This window comes from Myxocyprinus asiaticus, chromosome 25, assembly GCF_019703515.2.
Source record: "Myxocyprinus asiaticus isolate MX2 ecotype Aquarium Trade chromosome 25, UBuf_Myxa_2, whole genome shotgun sequence".
Classification (NCBI taxonomy): Eukaryota; Metazoa; Chordata; class Actinopteri; order Cypriniformes; family Catostomidae; genus Myxocyprinus; species Myxocyprinus asiaticus.
Window position 1 is genome coordinate 26,668,902 of NC_059368.1, and position 22,305 is coordinate 26,691,206.

Genomic DNA, 22,305 nt, shown 5'->3' on the forward strand with positions numbered 1-22,305 from the left:
GCTTTATGGACGGAAACCATAGCCCCAGATTTGCTCGGGATTAGCACTAGCTCCAATAGTTTGCCAACACAATGGTTCTAGTGAAAAGAGTATTTAGAGTATCAGTTCACTCACAATGAAACTTTTGCCAAACAAACTGCAATTAGCCTAAGCCTCAGAGGATACATCCACAGACTGTTTACAGACTGTCTGATCTATATTATACACCAAAATGGCAAGAACTTGTAAATTCCACCAGTTTTAATCTGATTGCTTTGCTTTACAACTTCCAGAGGTCAGGGTGAACAGGTTTTATTAGCCTGCAGGGGAAAACATTCCTCTGACTGATACAATAGGTCCTTCCAAATACAGTATACAGGGAAGGAGACAGACCATTCACAATAAAATAAATGGGAGAAATCGTAACACTCAATATGGCAGCAGTAGGAATGGAACCCTTCATTGAAAAGAGCCAATCACCTTTTTGACAGTGTTTGTTTAGGACTTCATGGTATCTTAAAAAGACATTCAAGAGTTTTATTTAAAGTAGTTAGAAACAAGTAGCCTAAACAAGACTAAAAAAATAAGATTGAGAAAATTGCTATCAATTAAGCCAGAATTTATTTGGACAATATACAGGCCCCAGCATACTCGCAGCGAAGTCTTCTTTGTTCTTCGCTGAGAGCCAAAAAGAAGTTCGAAACAGCTGAGCAATGACATACAGACCACATTTACATGCACTTAAGAGAATGGTTTATTCCAGGGTTTTTGCAGAAAGTGGCATTCTGAAACATCATGCAAATTAGAACAAGAGGTGTGTAGTAACGCTCTACATTTACTCCGTTACATTTAGTTGAGTAACTTTTTGCGAAAAAAATGTACTTTTATGAGTATGTTTTATGGTGGGTACTTTTCACTCTTAATCAAGTAAATTTCTTATACTTGTACTTTGTTACAATGGGTAGTGTTCATGTTGTTACATTACTGTTTTTAATGTAATAAGTGTTAATAAATGCATGATTTATTGAGATTTTTGAATGGGACTCCATGACAGCGGACAGCGCAAAACAAACATTTCTTCACTCCACACAATGCCTTCATTTTACACCAAGACAAGGATATATTTCAAGATTAAAATTACAACTCCAATTTAAGAAAACATGATGAAGTAAGTTTTAGAGATTGTGATAATGTGGGCTTGTCTGTGTCATGGCGATACTCATTCATTTTTAGCGTGAATCTGTAACTACGGGCACTTATGACCTCAGTTTTTAAGTTTACATTTTTATATCAGTGCTGCAAGATATCAGTACCTACCTACTATATAAATCCTTGTAAACATCCACGTTAAGTGCAAAATCTTTTGCCCTGCCTATCGTGATTGCGAGCATTTCTGCACGTGCACAGCGTTTGACAGATGCGGGTGGCTTTGTCTTATGGACAACAAGCTTCCAAACACAGAGAAAAGGTGCAATTTACCCTTAGAGTACAGATCAAATTATCTAAATTCTTTTGACACTGACAATGCTGGACCCACACTGAACTAAATTCACGCATGACGTAAAAAGCTGTGAAATAACAACAGAAGGCATGAATAAAGCATTATCTTGCTTCAGCGTATAATTAAACATTGTATATAATTTGGCACTGTGTAACACTGTTTATATTTTTCACAATAATAATTACTAGAAAAAGGTTTCCAAAATTCTCTTTCATCCAAATCTGAGAAGCATCCTTAAAGTGATAGTTCTGCCTTTAATTAATATTATATCATCATTTCCCTGCCCTCATGTTCTTCCAACCCCGTGAAACTTTCTGTATTCTGTGGAGCACAAAAGATGTTAGACAGAATATTATGGACTGACGGTCTCAGCTACCACTCCCTTTCAAAATATGGAGGAAAAAAAAAAACATGCAGTCAAAGTAAATGATGATTAAGGTTAGCATTCTCTCTAAAATCTCCTTATAGGAATAATTTCCCCAAAATTTAAAATTCTTGCATCATTTACTCATCCTCATGCCATCCCAGATGTGTGTGTTTTTTTCTTCTACTGATCAGAAATATTTTTAGAAGAAAATCTCCGCTCTGTTAGTTCATAGAATGCAAGTGAATGGGTACCAAAATTTTGAAGCTCTGAAAGCACATAAAGGCAGCATTAGAGGAATTCAAATGACACTGGTTCAATCTACACTATATTGCCAAAAGTATTCGCTCACCCATCCAAATAACTGAATTCAGGTGTTCCAATCACTTCCATGGCCACAGGTGTATAAAATGAAGCACCTAGGCATGCAGACTGCTTCTACAAACATTTGTGAAAGAATGGGCCGCTCTCAGGAGCTCAGTGATTTCCAGCGTGGTACTGTGACAGGATGCCACCTGTGCAACAAGCCCAGTCATGAAATTTCCTCGCTACTAAATATTCCACAGTCAACTGTCAGTGGTATTATAACAAAGTGGAAGTGATTCGGAATGACAGCAACTCAGCCACGAAGTGGTAGGCCACATAAAATGACAGAGCGGGGTCTGCGGATACTGAGGTGCATAGTGCGCAAAGGTCGCCAACTTTCTGCAGAGTCAATCGCTACAGACCTCCAAAGTTCATGTGGCCTTCAGATTAGCTCAAGAACAGTGCGTAGAGAGCTTCATGGAATGGGTTTCCATGGCCGAGCAGCTGCATCCAAGCCATACATCACCAAGTGCAATGCAAAGCGTCGGATGCAGTGGTGTAAAGCACGCCACCACTGGACTCTAGAGCAGTGGAGACGCGTTCTCTGGATTGACGAATCATGCTTCTCCATCTGGCAATCTGATGGATGAGTCTGGGTTTGTCTGACTGCATTGTGCCAACTGTGAAGTTTGGTGGAGGGGGGATTATGGTGTGGGGTTGTTTTTCAGGAGCTGGGCTTGTCCCCTTAGTTCCAGTGAAAGGAACTCTGAATGCTTCAGCATACCAAGAGATTTTGGACAATTCCATGCTCCCAACTTTGTGGGAACAGTTTGGGGATGGCCCCTTCCTGTTCCAACATGACTGTGCACCAGTGCACAAAGCAAGGTCCATAAAGACATGGATGAGCGAGTTTGGTGTGGAAAAACTTGACTGGCCTGCACAGAGTCCTGACCTCAACCCGATAGAGCACCTTTGGGATGAATTAGAGCGAAGACTGTGAGCCAGGCTCGTCCAACATCAGTGTCTGACCTCACAAATGCGCTTCTGGAAGAATGGTCAAAAATTCCCATAAACACACTCCTAAACCTTGTGGAAAGCCTTCCCAGAAGAGTTGAAGCTGTTATAGCTGCAAAGGGTGGGCCGACGTCATATTAAACCCTATGGATTAAGAATGGGATGTCACTTAAGTTCATATGCGTCTAAAGGCAGATGAGCGAATACTTTTGGCAATATAGTGTATGTCTTCAGAAGGGATATGATAAGTGTAGGTGAGAAACCGATCAATATTTAAATCCTTTTTACAAATAAATCTCCACTTTCATATTCTTCATCTTGTTTTTGGTGATTCAATTCTTTGTGCATATCGCCACCTACTGGGCAGGGAGGAGAATTTATAGGAAAAAAAGGACTTTATATATTATAAAGTTATAGATATTTATCTGTTTCTCACCTACAATTTACATCATATTGCTTCTGAAAATCACTGTATGAATTACTTTTATGCTGCCTCTATGTGCTTTTTTGAGCTCCAAAGGCCTGATCACCATTCACTTGCATTGTATGGACCAACAGAACTGAGATATTCTTCTAAAAATCTTCATTGATTTCTGCAGAAGAAAGAAAGTCATACACATCTGGGATGGCGCGAGGGTGAGAAAATTGAGTATTTCAATTTTTTTGGTGAACTAACCCTTTATTTTAATGCATGGAAGAAAGAAGTCATATGGGTTTGGAACAATATGGTGGTGAATGATGACAATTTCCATTATTAACAATAATATTAATATTATTATTATTAATAATAATCATCCTGTAATGCATGTTAAATGTGTATCATGTACTGGAATATAGAAGAGTAAACATCCATTATGTTATATGTGAAAGCATCTAGATACTCACTACTTGAGTATTCTTTTAATTGGATACTTTCTTACTCTTACTCAAGTAATTTATAACATTATTACTTTTACTTCTACTTGAGAATTTTTTTTTTTTTTTACGTAATTTTACTTTTACTTGAGTAACGTTTTTGGCTACTCTACCCACCTCTGACTAGAATGCAGATTTTCTTGCGCCACTTAAGGGATTAAGAGAAAGCAGTTTAACACACCTAGGTTTCTCTCAGAGAACGCAGCTTTATGTGGCCATGTAAACGCATAAGTGGTTCTCTGATGGGTGTTTGAGGAGTGCACATGTGTGGAACAGACCGGCATAACATTTCTGGGAGTACATTTCTGGGAGTCCACAAACACTATAAACTATACCCATTTATACACAGCAATGTAAAATATCAACTGTCCCTCATGTCCTTGTATTCTCCACTATTACAGTGCAATTCCGCTACAGGTCGCGATAGAAAGTTAAGGAAACCAATACAGCAACATTCCTAGATTATCTGCAAATAAAGCAAAGCAACAGAGAATAAAATAGCAAAGTCTTTCTTGGATCCCATTTTTGTTATTTATTCAAGCGTCACAAGGAAATTACGTTGCTGTGGAGAAAGCTGTTTACGCAAGTATAAGGGAGTAAAGAGTGCACGCTTATACAGTGCATGTAAACCGGAACGCTGTTTTCTCTCAATAACCCGCTTTTTTGGTGTCAATGTAAACGTAGTCACTGTTTGCGAACATTCAGACACTGACCACACCGATGGGGGAGGTATTTAGAAGTATATTTAAATATGAGGACGCACAAGCCTACATGTAAAACCTTAACTAATGTGACATTAAATGTGTTATTAATGATGTCATATCTCATTCTATGAGTAGAATTCACATGAGATCAGTAAAAGAAGCTGTATTAACTACTCGATGATTCAAAGTAATACATACATATGTATTAGATAACGTGTAATTTGTCATGTTTACATTCTGCATTCATGCCGTTAATGTTCCAACACGCAATATGTGGCCATGATATGATGACACTAATACTACTGCAAAGATAGATGAATAAAAGAGTGTTAAAGGGCAGAATACAGGCAAAAGAATGATGATTAGAGGTATAGCACACTTTGGGCAGAGGCTGTGGACTGCATATCAAACAAAAGAGTGAATGGGCACTTAAAGGAATATTTTACCTAAAAATTTAAATTATCTGATTATTTACTCACCCTCATGTTATTCGCACCAAAAGTGGTCATGCTGCTTTAAAAGACATTAATTTAACAGCTGGTGTTGTATCAATGACGTTTATGCTGACTGTCTGTGATTTTTGGAGCTTCAAAAGAGAAATGTCCATTCACTTGCATTTTAAGGACTTACTGAGCTAAGATATTTTTCTATTTTTCTTCAAATGTGTTCTTTTGAAGAAAGAAAGTCACACACACGTGGGATATCATGAGGGTGAGTAAATGATGAGAGAATTTTTATTTTTGGGTGAACTATCCCTTTTAGAGTATTTGACTCTGTTTTTAGACTAATTAAACAAAAAAAAAATTGCATTACATGTTCTTGGAAAATGTGTCTATGTGAGCCATCGTACAGATGTCGGTAAGTTTGCACCAGCTTCCTAATAACTCTGCATGCCTGAATGGGAATTAGTTGTCCACTAGTTAAGTACCATCAAAATGAACTCAAAAACACCTTTGTTTTGGCCAGATTTTGTTCTAAATGACGTCACGTTCTTCAATTTCGTATGAAGTGTGCCTGGATCTAACTTGGCCTCAGTTCTTTAATTAGACCTAATTCTCCAACTCATCTCATAAAACAAAACAGATTTTACGCTGATGCACATGATAAAAATATTGGGTTGTTTAAATTACAGGCAAGGTAAAAATTGAAAACTGAAATGTTATACAATATTACCTGAACATTAAAAATCTATTTTCTCCTTGATTAGTATTACCATATTTTCTTGTGTAAAATCAAATACAATTATATTCAAGTTAAAGTTGTCAAGCAGAACTGATAAGCATTACACAGACTTTCAGTTCACTGTTTAACAATGCATTTTTGAAAATGTCAGAAAGAAAGAAGCATCTACAAAACATTCCTTTATATTTTCACCAGTATTCATTACAACAATTTTTCAAAAATGTCTCCTATAGCAAACCCTTCCATTACTGCCATGAATGGGATAAATGACAGTTTTTCTTTTGAAGACCAATTCTAGCATAGTAACACAGTAACGCTTTCAGTGGCCAACAATAGGAGCTCTGTGCTCTTTAGCCTAGACATTAAGCCACTATGTGACAATTCGCTACTATATTATGATGCTGTGTCAAGGCCCTCTCCATGTGGATACAGCAGTCGGGCCTAATCTGAATGTAAGATATTGATTGGCCCTGTGTTTTCATTTTACCCTACCGTTTGTACTGGATGAATAATTCTCTATTCTTTCACTCTTCCTCACTTAAGTCTCTTACTGCTCTCATTTGATGGTTTAACAACACTTTAAAAGGTTTATATGGTTTTACTAGACAAAAGAAGGGCCTATGTATATTTCTACTCACATATTCTGTAAATTATGGCTACTCACCTATATATCCACAACTTTTAGATAATATGACTAAATTTGAATTCACATTTGTGTGAACACATTAAGGTACCAATTAAGGTACCAATTAAAAATAACTTTATGGGTCCCCCCTTTTTCATGAGCACTGTTTCAACTTTTTAAAATCTGTGAGGTTAACATGCTGCTCCAGTCAGGCCTTCCCTGCCAGATTTGTCTGCATTCAAACGTCTGTTCCATTACAGTGACAACAGCATCCATTTACTGTCCTCTGGATGACCTTCTCATCATAACTCATCAGCTTATTCATCCAGAAGTGTTGTGAGTGACCCAGAATCACACTACCTGAATATATGTCCCTCTCATTTAGCTCCCAAGATTTTAGGTTTAAGTTTTACTCACTACTTGAAAGAGTTTTGTCTGTCCTGAGCCTGTACAGGCCAGCTGGAGAAAATTACAACACAGGATACTGTGAAAAACACATAAATACAAGGAAAAGTGTTTGTCTTTTTGGCACAGCCCCAATAAACATGGCGTATTCAATCATATGGCTCATTAGAAAGAACGGTGGCATAGAAAATCCTTAGACAAATCACACAGGCTTCCAACTAATAATAAAAGCTTTCACTAGTGAAAGAGCCATAAAGAGTGGATTGCTTCCAGGCAAAACTGTAAGTTTTTATGTCAAAAGTAGTTTGTGTTCGATAGTCATTGCTGGTTCACAAGCTCTTTCTTTTCAAGGTAAACAAAAGCATTTTCTGTCTGAAAATAATCTTGACGTAAATCACTTAAATCATTGCAGCATCATTAATCATCTGAAGACACAACTGAAAAGAGAAAACTGTGTAAATATAAAATTATGGTGCACAACTCTCTCCTCTCTCTTTTCTCTCTCTATTCTGCAAAAAAATTTGGTAACTTTTTTTTAACTGATAATAACACTATTGTAAAATAAGAAAAAAAAAGGTGTTCTTTTTTGAGGCCACTCAAATTCTTTAAACCATGTATTGCATCAGGAAATGCAGACATCTGCTATAATGTAGTGCTCAATACATTCAAGTGTACATTATAGAATTTAAAATTTTGTAAAAATTCAATTTCAATGAATGAAATTGGCCTAGTATTACCCTGAATTCTGTGTTGGATTTACTTACAATAAATATGTAGCATTTTTGCATCATGCTTTTTAAGTAACTTCAACTTCAATGTGCAATATGTAATATATTTACTGTACTAAAGCATAAAATATTCATAATATTTATCATAGATTTAGGAAACATGCTAAGTTGAAATACTGGCTTCTCCAAAATCAATGCTACAGCCAATATATTCTACTTTGAAATGTCTGTTCCTGGCCGGAATTTCTGTTTGTGTTTTGGCCTGTGTGATCCCGCCCACTGCCCATTTCCTAATAGTATTTTGACGCCCTGTGTTGCTAGATTTGAAACAAGTTAGCGGGCAAACACAGCACGCTGCAGCCATGGAAGCCAGCAATATATCTAGCTAACATTGACAGAGTTATAAAAAATCAACATAAGCTGGTTTATAATTTGCAAACAATAAAAACATTGCAAATGTATACATTAGCTGATCAACTTACATCAGCTCGTCGCTTGCCATTGTCAGTTTGCTTGTTCCTGTTGCGTGTCCTCAACCTGGCAACCCACGTGAGCTTCGAGTCTGGGGAGGAGGGGTCGGGGGAGACAACTCTCTCCAATATTTTGAATTAGGACTGCAGTACCCATTTTAAACGCTTGATGTCAATGTTACATATTGCACCTTTAAGGTCATTTTATTTCAGCATAACTAGAAAACCTTCGTTAGATATTCACAAATGTATCAACTTAATTTACTTAAAAATGTGTCACCTAATAGCATGTTGTTTCAAATTTAGATTTATTTCATTGTTTCTACTTAATTTAATTGGCTCAAAAGAAAACTATGACCGAGGTCAATCATTAAAGGTGCAATATGTAACAATTTTCATGTAATATTCGCCTTTTTTTGCCAATGTGTGAATGGCTTGTAATGCAACTTAAAAGATGAGCCCTTCCCGGACTTCCTAGGTTGCCTATTAAAGCCTGTAGACTGATTTTCATGCGAAGGGAGCGGGACGCTTTTGCCGGGAAAATCCAAAGGATGTGACGTTTATGCGCACTCCCGAAAGCCTTGCCTCAGTGCTTCTCTTCTGCTATTCAACAGCTACAACAAACTGCAACACTAGGTAACGTTATCTTAGAGATGGAATCCAGCAAACGTCTGGCTCCCAGCACAACACCGACTCATAAACAATCTCAGAGTAAGCCAAAAAAACAAAACAAAACATTTATCTACCGAATCCCGTCAGGCTAAGCGAGAATGTGATCGTGGTAGAGCAAAAACTAGAGTGAACATCGGCAGGTCATTTGATTCCTGGAGGGATATTCGTTCAGTTTTGGGGATCAAAACCGACCCTGAATTGGCGTTCTTCTTATTGGACATGTAAACTTACATAACTGCAAAGCATGTGAAATATAGCTTAACTACAATAACACATGAAATGTAAGCTAGACAATGTTCAAGATAATACGACATACGAGGCTATCGTATAAATGCAGTCAATGTATCATGCAAAGAAAAGTGATTACTTCAAACTACAGTCTCGCATAGTCAGACCTATATCCACACTTTGTTTTAGCCCTGTTCCAGCACTGGAGAGTCAAATATAATATACAGTCTCAAAGTTTGTAGTAAAACAATCATAACTGTGTAATTTTAATTATGCTACCTTATCTGTCAGCATGATGCCGGTGAATCACGTTCAGTCTCTTTGTACGTTACGTCATTGTTTTAGTCAGTGCTCGCGTCCCTGTGGAGTGTGTGCACCAGCACAAGCAACAGGTAGCTGGCTGCAGTTCACTTAACGGCCACAGGTGTCATTAATAACAAGAGTTTCTGAATCTTACATACTGCACCTTTAAACTTGATTCCCCAAAGAAGTGCATTCACATGTGCAAAGAAAAATTGCATGAATTGAACAGAATCCCACTTGGAACACTAATCTCCCAAATGGTGACTTTATTCAAAGCAAATCATTACAATAAAACAACACCAATAATACTAAAATAACCTAAAATATCTATAAATTCTTAATAACAATGAATTAAATGCCCCAATAAGTAGTACTTCTACCTTAATTTTATGAACTTTTTAAGCCAAAGAAGTTCAAGGAACTCCCAAATACTAATTTAGTTCACCTCATAATTGATATTTTATGTTGTACACATGAATGCAAATGAAAATGCTATAAATATGTAAGTTTCTGAGTAGAAGCTATTTATTTTCATACATTATTGTTGATGAGCCAACAAATCATTTATTTTATTTTTCTTTGGTGTAGGCCACTTCTAACCAACTCTGCTCAATTCAGCTCCATTCACTTCAGACTAACCAAAGTTTGCACAGGGGTAGTTGTAAAGGAAATGTCCTGGTGTTCTCACAAAGCTGTACTCAATCTCAGTCAGGATGTTAGAGATGACCTCAACTCCTCTGTGTAATTAGGAGTTGACCCTCACAGGACTCTCAGAGCATTCATGTGATATGGCAGAATGGCTTTCCCTTGCAGAGAAACCACAGCCTTTATGCGTTTGTGTGCATGCGTGTGAGTCAAAAAGGGAGAGTGCCAGAAAGAGTGAGAAAAGACTTGAATAAAGGCATGTCATTTGTAACCATTAACAATTGTGGATCTGCAAAGACATGATGCCTAAAGCGCGCGTTCAGATTCCTTGTGATCAACAGGTTGCAGCTGATGCGCAGCTCGCGACTCTTAGATTTTCAATAGCTACTTAATGAGATTTTGTGTTTTATGCCGATAATTCAACCGTTTTTAAATGCACTTCGTTAACCCTATAGTCCCGCTATAGTCTATCGGGCCTCAGTCCTCGGCCTGGCATTCGAAAAGATCTCCTCTTTCAGAAGGCTATTATTGGGACCGTCCCCTACCCGGCTGTTGTGGGGGTGGTAGACAAGTATTAGATATAACTGTACTTTATAAAAAAAGGGATTCCGTTTAAATGCAATGAGCTGGAACCCATCTTACCTGCATAATGATCGAATACAGTTGGTACATATTCCTCAGGAAAAGCATCATTTGCGTAACTCATCAGCAAACAGGTTTTCCCCACCGCTCCATCGCCGACGACAACACATTTCAACATCTTTTTAGCCGTGGTATCGAGAGGATCGCTGTTGCTGCCTCCATCCTCAACCATATCGACTGCATTCTGCCTACTTTTCGAGCTAAGAGTAGGCATGATAGTTGGATAAGTCCAGAAACTATATTCACCACAGGTAGGCAACTCTTTGGTCGACAATAACATAAAATAAATAAATAAATAAATAATAATAATAATCGGGAATTATCTTAATCCTTGAGATCTTACTCTTGGTTTTGGCCGATTTAAACACTCGATTTTGCGTGTGTCCTTCAGTGCATTACTGAATCCGTAAAATAGGTGACCCACGCTTTACCTCGCGCTTCCAAAACAATCTGGCGCCATCAACAACAGTTTCCTGAAAACTTAAGATAACTCCTACAACTTGCATCCCGTTATTTTACATTTTCCTTGCGTGACGACGAAACCGATTCAAAAACCGTTTCTGGCTGTAGCCACGGTTCAATCCCCCTTGTACTCCAAGCAGCTTTCCACATTCGCCCCTACGCGGCTACGCATCGTCAGTGTCAGGAAATCATTGCTTTCCTAGCGAATTCCATATTAGGCAGGAGTGGGCTGGGAACAATAGTAGCTCTGTCCACAGCTTCAGCTTGGGAACTTTAGCAGCACAGAAGGGGAGGAGGTGTTCTAACTCTCTAACTGCATATTTTAAAGTGTGGCGCCCCCACAGATATGTACATCTTTCTGTCTGTCTTTCACCATCCCGCATTAGTCAAACTAATATTTACCTATAGAATAGCTATTTGATTCATACACTTTCAGTCAAAGAAGCCTACATTAAAGGAATAGTTCACTCAAAAATGAAAATTCTCCCATCATTTACTCACCCTCATGCCTTCCCAGATGTGACTTTTTCTGCAGTACAACAAATGAAGATTTTTAGAAGAATATCTCAGATAACCCCAAAAAACGAAACAAAAGAAGAATGATGAAGTGAAAGTGAAAGTGGAGATTTATAGGGAAAAAAGGACTTACATATTGATCTGTTTCTTACACATACATATCATATCGATTCTGAACACATGGATTAAACCACGCTGGAGTCGTGTGGATTACGTTTTTGCTGCTTTTATGTCCTTTTTGGAGCTTCAAAGTTCTGGCCATCATTTACTTGCATTGGATGGACCTAAAGAGCTAATAGCCTATATTTTTCTAAAGATCTTCGATTGTGTTCATCAGAAGAAAGGAAGTCATACACAACTGGGATGGCATGAGGGTGAGTAAATGATGAGAACATTTTCATTGTTGGGTGAACTGTTCCTTTAACTCCATTCATGTAAGCTAAATATAACTGGACATTTAATGTTCACAACGGAAATACTTTGCTTAAAAGGGATGTTAAAGCCATAAACGTTGTGCATTGAGCTAAATGTTTCCATGTTTCACGTTTTGCGCTCACAAAAGTTGACATTCCCTTCATTCAGAGTATAAACTTATAGCCTTATAACCCTGTCTGGGTTTTCACATTTGTAAAGCGCGCGCAATAGGCACCATCTGTTGCATGTCACTATCTCCATGGCACCGCGCATCGCGCTTGAGATTCCTGTGCCAGTCAATTTTTAATATTAGAGCGCGCAAGTGCGCACGCGCATTCTTCCAGTAGAGCACTGATCCTGCATAACTGCGAGTGCTCCGTGGTACAAAGGACCCATACCAGTCAGGCACGGCGCAGCGTTACCATGGTCTTCTCCATCCCACCGATAGATACCCATCCCGCCTGTTTCACTTTAACGACCAGCTTCCACCAAGTCCCAGAGCCTGACCGACGTTGCCCGACCGCAGAATGCACGGGGGAAAAAGAGGACTGGTGGCACCACAGAACACTTTTTTGGAAAACATTGTCCGTCGCTCAAGTGGTAAGATTTCTTTCTTTAGATTGCAGTACCCGATAAAGCCAATCGGAAAGTGCGTATCGGATGATGAAACGTTTAAATGTGTAAATTCTCTCTCGCTCTCTTCTCTACTAATGTTTGAGTAGAAATGGTCATGAGTTTGTTTTTAACTTTTAAAGTGCAAGTCAAAATTGTAGATAGGTGTATGTTTAAAAGTGATAGCATTTTCCTCCAGAAAAGAGGGACACATCAAATATCACTGTAGTCATTTCTTACTGTTCTTTACTGAATGTGTTCATCAGAGGAATGCTATTAATTACGGTGTTCATTGTCTTTAGGATGAAAAACGTAGGCTATTTAAACTAACGTGCCAAATATGATCGCTCCATTTTCCATAATAATAATAATAGTTCACCACTGTTTATATTGCGAAATCACCTCTCAGAAATTACCAACGATTTTATTGCTGCTCATTCTCAGTATCTAAGAACTGCAGAATAATTTATATATACAATATATGTGACATCTACAACCTACACTCAGGATGCATCGCACATGGGGAAACATTTATATGTGTCAAACTGACAGTTGATTTTCTATGAAAACCAGCATCTGGCACCGAGTTACCCATGGCTATTCACCGTCCAATAAACAACCACACCAGCTTAGTTGTGTTTACATTTTAAAAGTGGTAAATCGGAATTGTTGTAAAATATTTTTATAGTCAATTATTGCTTTGAAATCACTTTTCAACAGTATATATATTTTCTATGTTCCTTTAGATTTGTTAATTGATGTTGTCAATTAATTAGTTATGCAGTTCAATTAATTAAACGTGCATTATTATTATTATTATTATTATTATTATTATTATTATTATTATTATTAAATTGTGGTCACTTTGGAAAAAGAGCGCATGGCGACAGATATTGTCTCTCATCCAAACAGCCAAATAGGGTCTTTAGCATCATTGTGGATTTATTTACATGTACATTTTTCCGATTTTTTTAATCATAAAGTACAAAAATAAAATTATATATATATATGTGTGTGTGTGTGTGTGTGTGTGTGTGTGTGTGTGTGTGTGTGTGTGTGTGTGTGTGTGTGTGTGTGTGTGTGTGTGTCATTAAACAACTGAGAAATGGACATGTAGATAAACCAATGATGATGAATCTGCTGCTACAAGTTTGGGGTTTGTGAAAAAGGACCTCACCAGCAGAGGTCACACATGAGTACTAGAACTAAAACTATTTAGTCATTTCCTTTTGCTATCTTACTCTTCTCTCTCTCTCTCTCTCTCTCTCTCTCTCTCTCTCTCTCTCTCTCTCTCTTACACACACACTTCATGCATTAGGTAAGGCATGTGTCTGGTATTTGAAACCAGAGAGTTCTATCTGAGCGATGTGTATGTGTGCTCATTCATGTGGTGGTCCTCTCTACTCATAAAACCATGCCATGACATTTGCCATGGGCAGCCCTCTGACCTCTTTGTGTCTCCTGATTTCCCACAAAACTCTTTGAAACTGAAAGAAATCTGATGAGTTCGTTTAGCTTTTGAAGGGAAAGGGGTGCTGATCTCACCACGATATTTGTTTCAAATCCTAATAACAGTCAATGTATTAACAAGATGCTAATATTTGTTTTTCATGAGCTGCTCTGTGATTGTGGTGATTCAAATTCTAGTGCAAAAATTGTTTAAAAAAATTTCTAGTGCAAATAATTTTGATTTTGTTGTTGTTGTTGTTGTTGTTTTGAAGGCATACTTATCCTAAAATGAAAACTCTGTCTTTATTTACTCAGCCTTAGGCAGAATGTTGAACTCCATCACCTTTAACTTTCATTCTAACAGAATTTTCCCTTGTGTTCCATGGAATAAAGAACATCATATGTATTTGGAACAACATAAGGGTGAGTAAATGATTATATGAACTATCTCTTTAACAAGGTGGCAAACCTCTGGTTCGATTTTAGAGCAGATGATGATCTACTATCCGATTCTTGCAGACATAAGAAGCCATTGGAGGAAGCTGACAGTATTTTGTTTGTGGTCAATTGGCAAATGGAGGAAGTGAACACAGTGTGACTTTTGGAATAAATGCAGAGAGACTGAGTGGCAGTCATGGCAGTGAGGAAGAGGAGCTCAGTGTAGCTAGATTGTACTCAATGTGTCTGCAGAGGTAGTTAAGGTCTTTTATTGTCTGTTTATGAAGTTCAGTCTCGTATCTGAAGGATGGTAAAATTTCCAAAAGTATTTTCATGGGCCATGGAAAGATGAGACATAATTTGATGAATACCAAACCAGCTCTTTCGTCATTTTAATAAGAAACCAGAACTAAGTTTTCCCCAGGATTTAAGTAGTGTTTGGCTCAATAGTCCAACAGGGCGTATACACTCAACAATTTTGTTGTGAATTATGTCATAGACAGAAATTATCCAATCTCTGAGCAGAATTCTGTTCAATTATCATATATACTGTATATAATTGGGGTGTAATGGTTCAAATTTCTCAAGGTTCGGTTTGTATCACGGTTTTAGGGTCACGGTTTTGGTTTGGTTTGGTATTTGTTATGTTCAGAAAAAAAAAATCCAAAGTAAAAATATTCTATTTGGTAACAAACACTTCAAGAGATTTGCCCTCAATTAAAATCACCATGGTTTTACTACAGTAACCATAGTTTAAACATTGTATTTGTAGTAAAATCCTAGTAACTGTTACAATACTATGGTAAAAGCATGGTTACTGTATGGAAACTGCAGTATTACTGTTGTAAAACAATGGTTCCCTCACTCGATCTGTCACTCGACGTTGTGTCGATGTAATGACACTAGGTACATGATGAGTACATGATCCATCCACGAACGCTGTCTCTGCGTGGGTAGTGCCCAGACACGAAAGACAGCGATCGTGACTGTCAGAAGGTGAGAGATAACGACCGCAACCAGGAATAACACACAAACGGAAAGGCATCTTTAAAAAGACGTGTCTTTAAAAAGACGTTCCGTGTGTGCGCTCTTTTAGAGAAATATACTCTTTTTTAGAATATACTCTTTTATTTCTGTCGAAGCGCCCAGGGACGTTCTCTGCAGTGCACCAGTGCAGAGGGGGGAGAAGCCGCTGAAATGCGCCATCAGATCCAGCAGAGGTGAATGAACAGCTGTGGGAATTCAGCTCAGTGAGCATCGACCGTTCAGCTCCAAAGAGAAAATCTGAATGAGTGGTTGCATACCAGCTCCTTTTATACCCATATGTTCGGGAGAGTGGTATGCAAATACCATTCGCCAATTTTCATTGGCCTTTTATCAAAGACCAGAGGTGTTTCAGGCTCCCAAGAGTGACCCCTAGTGTCACTACATCGACACAACATCTCGTTTCCTCCATCAGGGAACGGAGGTTACGCAAGTAACCAGGACGATACACGAGACAGCACCAACTAGACAAAGAGAGCAAGGTTAGCCACATGACAGCACAAACAATAATCTAGCGAAGATAGTGAGGGCACACAAGGATTAAGTAGGCAGTGCAATCAGAGTGGAACAGGTGTAGCTAGCACGTTAATCAGCGGCATGATCAGCGCTTCCCCGGGAACGATCAATGTTCCCATGGAAACACTGATCATGTGTGCCAGCTCTGCCTGGGAGACATGAGGGAGAGAGAAAAACAAAACAACAGAATAAACCGGCAAACTCACCGGAGCTGTGACACATACAAAGCATGTCAACCCCCAAGTTAATGAAGCCTTTCATGGGAACAGCTGTCAAAATGATGTAGGTGTGTTTGTAAGGCTTTGTGTATGTGTGTTGTAAATGTCTTCTCCATTATCCCTTTGTTCGGGAACAGAGCAGTTTGTTTGAGTATTGCCAGCTCACTTAAGGGAATAGAGACACACAGCTGGGGGTAAACAGTCAACTTTTATAAGGATTTTTACCTTTATATTTTTGCAATAGCATAAAAGCAGTGCATATTTTCCTCCAATTTTCTTATGCAAGTAGAGAAACAACTGTAGGGAGTTTTAATGTGTTGGTGCAGAAGTTCTTTGTAGTCAGATTGACTTTTGGCTAATTGATGACAGCGGGGTTTTCAATAGCTGGGGAAATTAAATATTTCAAAAGTACTTTTTGGCACTGAAGACAGCTATCCCACCTCTAATAAAGAAGGCTGACGATTCAAAGGGTGAATTGTAGATATTCATTTGGATAGATGTGGCAGCATTGTTACAGTTATAATTAATAATTAAAAAATATAATTTTCTAATTAGATTTTATTTTGTTAGTAGTAGTAGTATTGTTTTCAGTAGGAAATGCCACCCACTCTTGTACCCCCCCCCCCCTCTCTCTTCCTCTCTCTTCCTCTCTCTTTTCCTCTCTCTTCTACCTCCTTGGAACTGCTCATTTGCATTAGGGGCTTATGCAATGTACCACAGCTCGTCTGAGCATGGTTGCCCTCGGCCATCCACATCATGCTCTTTTGTAGCGCTTGTCACAGTGTAAAGTGTACATACACACTACACTTTAAAAGAGAAAGAGACATAGACATAGACATGAGCAGACACAGAAAAGAGATGCTAAAATAGTCATACAGCTAAAAAGAGAAGTAAAGAGGCAGAGAACAAACATATACTCTAGCAACAGACTATAAAGGGGGAACTGGAAGAAAGCAAATTGATTAAGTAGAGTCTCTGTGGGAGCAAGGATGAAACATTTAAAAGTTTAGAAGCACAAGAATGTGATCACAGAGTGGATAAAGAGCAGTGTCAGAGATAAAATGCAAAAGAAAAGTGAGGAGAAATGAATGGATGTTAGAAAGCAAGAGAGCAAAGTTTAAAAATGAAAGCTGTAATAAAATTGTTATAGCTCACCCACAAATTAAAATTCTCTCATCATTTACTCACCCTCATGTTGTTCCAAACCGATCTGATTTTCTTGCATGGAAGACAAAGAGAAATGTTTAGCGAATGTCTTGCTTACAGGCTAAAGATCCATTTTGGCCAACAGAAAATGTTTTCACAAAGATCACAGTCGCTAAGAATGGTGTACTCTGTGCAAATGCAGGTTTATCTTAATAGGATCTGTTTTTCCTTCTACTTTCCCTATAGTCTTCCTTTCACACTGGAGATGAGACAGAAGCAAGTGCACCATCATACTTCCACATAGACAAGACCGAGATATAGTGCAAGAACACATACAAAGCAAAAGCATCACATACACAGAGACAATATGAATGCATTATGCAGTAATGGTAATGGATCCAAAAATAGAAAAAGTGTGCTTGATCAATGTCATTACTCCTCATGGTGGTAACCACCAGGAGTAACATGCAGATGAGCTCACGAAGAGAATAGGGCATTGTGCAGGCAGGAAGGATCCACCATGGAGAGCATGTGCTTAGTGAGTTGTTCATTAAAGATTCCACTTCAGTGGCATAGCCAAGGGTGGGCCAAAAAATAACCTGGTCTCATAATGAAAACGTGACTCTATGTTCATTTCTGCAAAACTTTTAATACATGTCTCCAGGTACAATTATTTGCAGTTTCCAGGTGAAATGAACACTAGAGGCGCTACAACCAGGTGTTAAATTGGGCCGGCACGGTCTGGAACTGTGCTCCGGCACATTCGATTTCAAAAAGAAAAAAAATATGCTTGTTTGTCAATCCATCCCATTTACTGTATTCTCCTAGGCGGTTTTTGTTTGATCCCCTTGAGACATTACATCTCTATTTAGCAAGTGTACTTGTTCAAAAATATTTCAAGCTCATTATGCTTCGCTCTTGGCAGAATACAAGAGCAGCACGAGACCATGCGCTCCCGCATAGATGCGTGTTCCGCTTCTGTACTGCACCTTGGTCCGATCTCTGATTCATAGAAATCACGTATTACGGAATCAACTGCACACCCATTTCTTAGATCCACTGATATGCAGTTGCGATTTGCTTAGTTTTGTTAAAAAGCTGAAAACCCGAAGGTGTTTTGAATCAGGAATCAATCACATCCAAAGTGACATCAGATCAAAATATCACAGGCCTACCACTTGAGAACAAAAGACCACTCGACCAACACACTGTAAAAGGTTTCACTGTTATTTGTATATTGATGTGTACTCCATTTTTGTTGATTCAGCATTTATTTTTCTTTTGTGTTTTTTTTTTCTTTTGGATTTGTTTTTTTCTAGAAAATATATAGTGGGATTCACTATAGTGAAAATGCTTCATTACATGGCAGTGAAGAATTTTAAACTCTTATAATTTAATGCAAATGTTTTCATTACCAATTATATTATCAGAATAACAATTTGAGTAAAAAGTAGGTGCAGAAGGTGTTTGTTTCCCCCGTTAAGAACAATGTGCATTTATTTTTAAATTGTAACAATAGATATACGCCGATCAGCCACAACATTAAAACCACCTGCCTAATATTGTGTAGGTCCCCCTTGTGCCGCCAAAACAGCGCCAACCTGCATCTCAATTATACAGAGCGGTTATCTGAGTTACCATAGACTTTGTCAGTTCGAACCAGTCTGGCCATTATCTGTTGATCTCTCTCATCAGCAAAGTGTTTTCATCCACAGAACTACCCCTCACTGGATGTTTTTTGTTTTTGGTACCATTTGGAGTAAATTCTAGATATTGTTGTGTGTGAAAATCCCAGGAGATCAGCAGTTACAGAAATACTCAAACCAGCCCGTCTGGCACCAACAATCATCCATGTGATTATCTAATCAGCCAATCATGTGACAGCAGTGCAGTGCATAAAATCATGCAGATATGGGTCAGGAGCTTCAGTTAATGTTCACATCAACCATCAGAATGGGGAAAAAATGTGATCTCAGTGATTTGGACCGTGGCATGTTGTTGGTGCCAGACGGGTTGGTTTGAGTATTTGTGTAACTGCTCATCTCCTGGGATTTTCACGCCCAACAGTCTCTAGAATTTACTCAGAATGGTGCAAAAAACAAAAAAACATCCAGTGAGCGGCAGTTCTGTGGACAGAAATGCCTTGTTGAAGAGAGAGGTCAACAGAGAATGACCAGACTGGTTCAAACTGACAAAGTCTACTTTAACTCAGATAACCACTCTGTACAATTGTGGTGAGAAGAACAGCATTTCAGAATGCTATTCTGAGATGTGGGTTGCAGCTGTTTTGGAGGGGGACCTACACAATATTAGGCAGGTGGTTTTAATGTTGTGGCTGATGTAAGTTAAGCCAGTTTTGTAAAATGACTCCCAATACAGGGCAAGAAGGTACGTAATTGGTCCCAGTGATCATCTGATTTTTATAAGATGTATAAAATACATGTGATATCATTCTTCATCTATTTTCTTTTTTTCTTTTTTTTTTTTGTCACCTACTAAACCAAATTTTCCATGTAATTATGTATTTTCACATTTAAGTTGAATAATGACATAAATAATGATAGACAAATCATTAAAACAGAATCCCAGTCAAATCGATTCATCTGAAAGAAAAAACTTATTTTAATTACATACCAAACAGGCCTTTTAATAAATCCATATTTAGACACCCATGTATTTTATTACAACTTTTTTATAAAAAAAAAAAAAAATCACCCAATTTTTGGGTTCCCCCACCTCCGAAATCCCAGTTTAACCCCTGGCTACAACAACTGTGTGTTTTATTAACTTTCACTCAAATCATGACTTTAATGGCTGATAATGACTTTATAAATGCTTATTTTTCTCTCTATTACTCAGACCCTACTATTTATGATATTGAAACACTTTTACTCTAACACATCTCATGAAAAACTATAAATTTGAACGCTTGTATTACAGACTAACCTACATATATACACTTATTCCAACACATATAGCTTGCATGGTAGCTCACCTGATAAAGTGTTGGAAGACCACAGATCAAATCCAGCCATAAACTCAAGCTGCCACGTGATGTAACAAGAGTCATAGAAGTGGCACAAAATGAGGTGGTTCCTTCAGAAAGTGTGCTTTTTCATTTTGCTTCAGCATTTTAAAACACTATTGGTTAGGTTTAGGCATTGATAAGGTAAGGATGTTTTTTTTTTTATGTCTCATATATTTTAAAACACGGTTAGATTTAGGCATTGATAAGGCAAGGATGTCTTTTTTAACTTCTCATATATATTTAAAAACACTAATGGTTAGGTTTAGGCATTGAATTGGTAAGGATGTCTTTTAAAAACATCTCATTTATATTTAAAAAACTATTGGTTAGGTTCAGGCAAATGTTTTAGGTTAGGGAGTTAACTTTTACATTTTTTAAATCTAAAATTCACCTTAAAACCACGTCTGAACATAAAAATATCTTAGCTCAGTAGGTCCTTAAAATGCAAGTGAATGGAAATTTCTCATTTGAAGCTCAAAAATTCACAGACAATCAGCATAAACGTCATTGATACGACTCCAGTGGTTAAATAAATGTCTTCTAAAGCGATACAATTACTTTTGGTGCAAAAAAGACCAATATTTAAGTACTTTTTAACTATAATCCAATGTGAGGGTAAGCATCACGAGAGGGTGGAGTCTAAGTGGTCTCTCGTGTGACGTATTCGTGTTGCCATGTTACGGACGTATTCTCACATTCTCCTCTCATTTGAGACATCCAGGTAACGCAACAGATAAAGAAACAGGTAAATACAGATCTAAACTGAAACCAATCAAGCTACTGTACAGCGTTCCTCCTTCTCACTTGTAAACAGCACTGCTCTTCCGGATGTGACGCATGTGCGTCAGTTCTCACGTGTTTCAAATGCCAATGCGATTAAGTCACATGTGCATACCGCACCTGACTGGAAGCATGATTTAGAGTTAAATATTTGATCTTTTTCGCACCAAAAGCGATCGTGTCAATTTAGAAGATATTAATTGAACCGTTGGAGTCATATCGATGATGTTTATGCTGACTGTCTGTGATTTTTGGAGCTCCATTCACTTGTATTTTAAGGATCTACTGAGCCAAGTTATTTTTATATTCTTCTTCAAATGTGTTCTGGTGTAGAAAGAAAGTCATACACACCTGGGATATCATGAAGGTGAGTAAATAATGAGAGAGTTTTCATTTTTGGGTGAACTATCACTTTAAGTCATTAGACACTAAAAATCTTTCCCTTTGCTATAGCTTTCAATTCTGATCCATGCTCACATGGAATTAGAATATGGCATGCTGATAGTGCCGATGGCTTCCCCTAAATGTTTATAAGAAATATGGCAATGACGAGTTTAATATACATTATGTAAAAATAATCTATACAAATGACATTTCTTTTTGTTCATTTCAATAGTTTAGCGAATAAAATTGTAAAACATCACTCACTGCGCTGTTCGTTTAAAAGTGTACAATCGTAGAGGTCTGCACGGGCCTTCAAATGAAACCCAAACCCGACCCGTACCCGAAACCTTGTTGCCCGACCCTACCCGTCCCGAATGATACCGTCAGATTTTAAGCCCGAATCCGACCCGAACCCGAAATCACTTACTATCTAATTTCTTCTCGCAGTAAGTACTGTTGCAATAGGCTGTATTTTATGTAAGCATATAGGCAACATTCGTAACAGTATTGAAACATTAAACATACACAGTTTTAACAAGGCACAGCAGCCCCTTAGTACATTAGAGCAGAAGGGGAAAAAAGCATTGCCTTACCATTTATGCGCTGAAACTTCAC

At 38.0% G+C, this 22,305-nt stretch overlaps 2 protein-coding genes across 2 annotated transcripts in view; one reads left to right on the plus strand and one right to left on the minus strand.

Moving 5' to 3' along the window:
* LOC127416422 (rho-related GTP-binding protein RhoJ-like) overlaps nucleotides 1-11,299 on the minus strand; it is a 37,513-nt gene extending 26,214 nt beyond the window's left edge. Inside the window, exon 1 of the mRNA XM_051655781.1 lies at nucleotides 10,684-11,299. Coding sequence (XP_051511741.1) covers nucleotides 10,684-10,963 — 280 coding nt within the window. The 5' untranslated portion in view covers nucleotides 10,964-11,299. The remainder of the gene's footprint in view (nucleotides 1-10,683) is intronic.
* A 1,190-nt stretch (nucleotides 11,300-12,489) lies between these two features.
* The window catches only part of LOC127416405 (potassium voltage-gated channel subfamily H member 5-like), a 159,061-nt gene continuing 149,245 nt past the window's right edge, over nucleotides 12,490-22,305 (plus strand). The window contains exon 1 of the mRNA XM_051655754.1: nucleotides 12,490-12,675. Coding sequence (XP_051511714.1) covers nucleotides 12,603-12,675 — 73 coding nt within the window. The 5' untranslated portion in view covers nucleotides 12,490-12,602. The remainder of the gene's footprint in view (nucleotides 12,676-22,305) is intronic.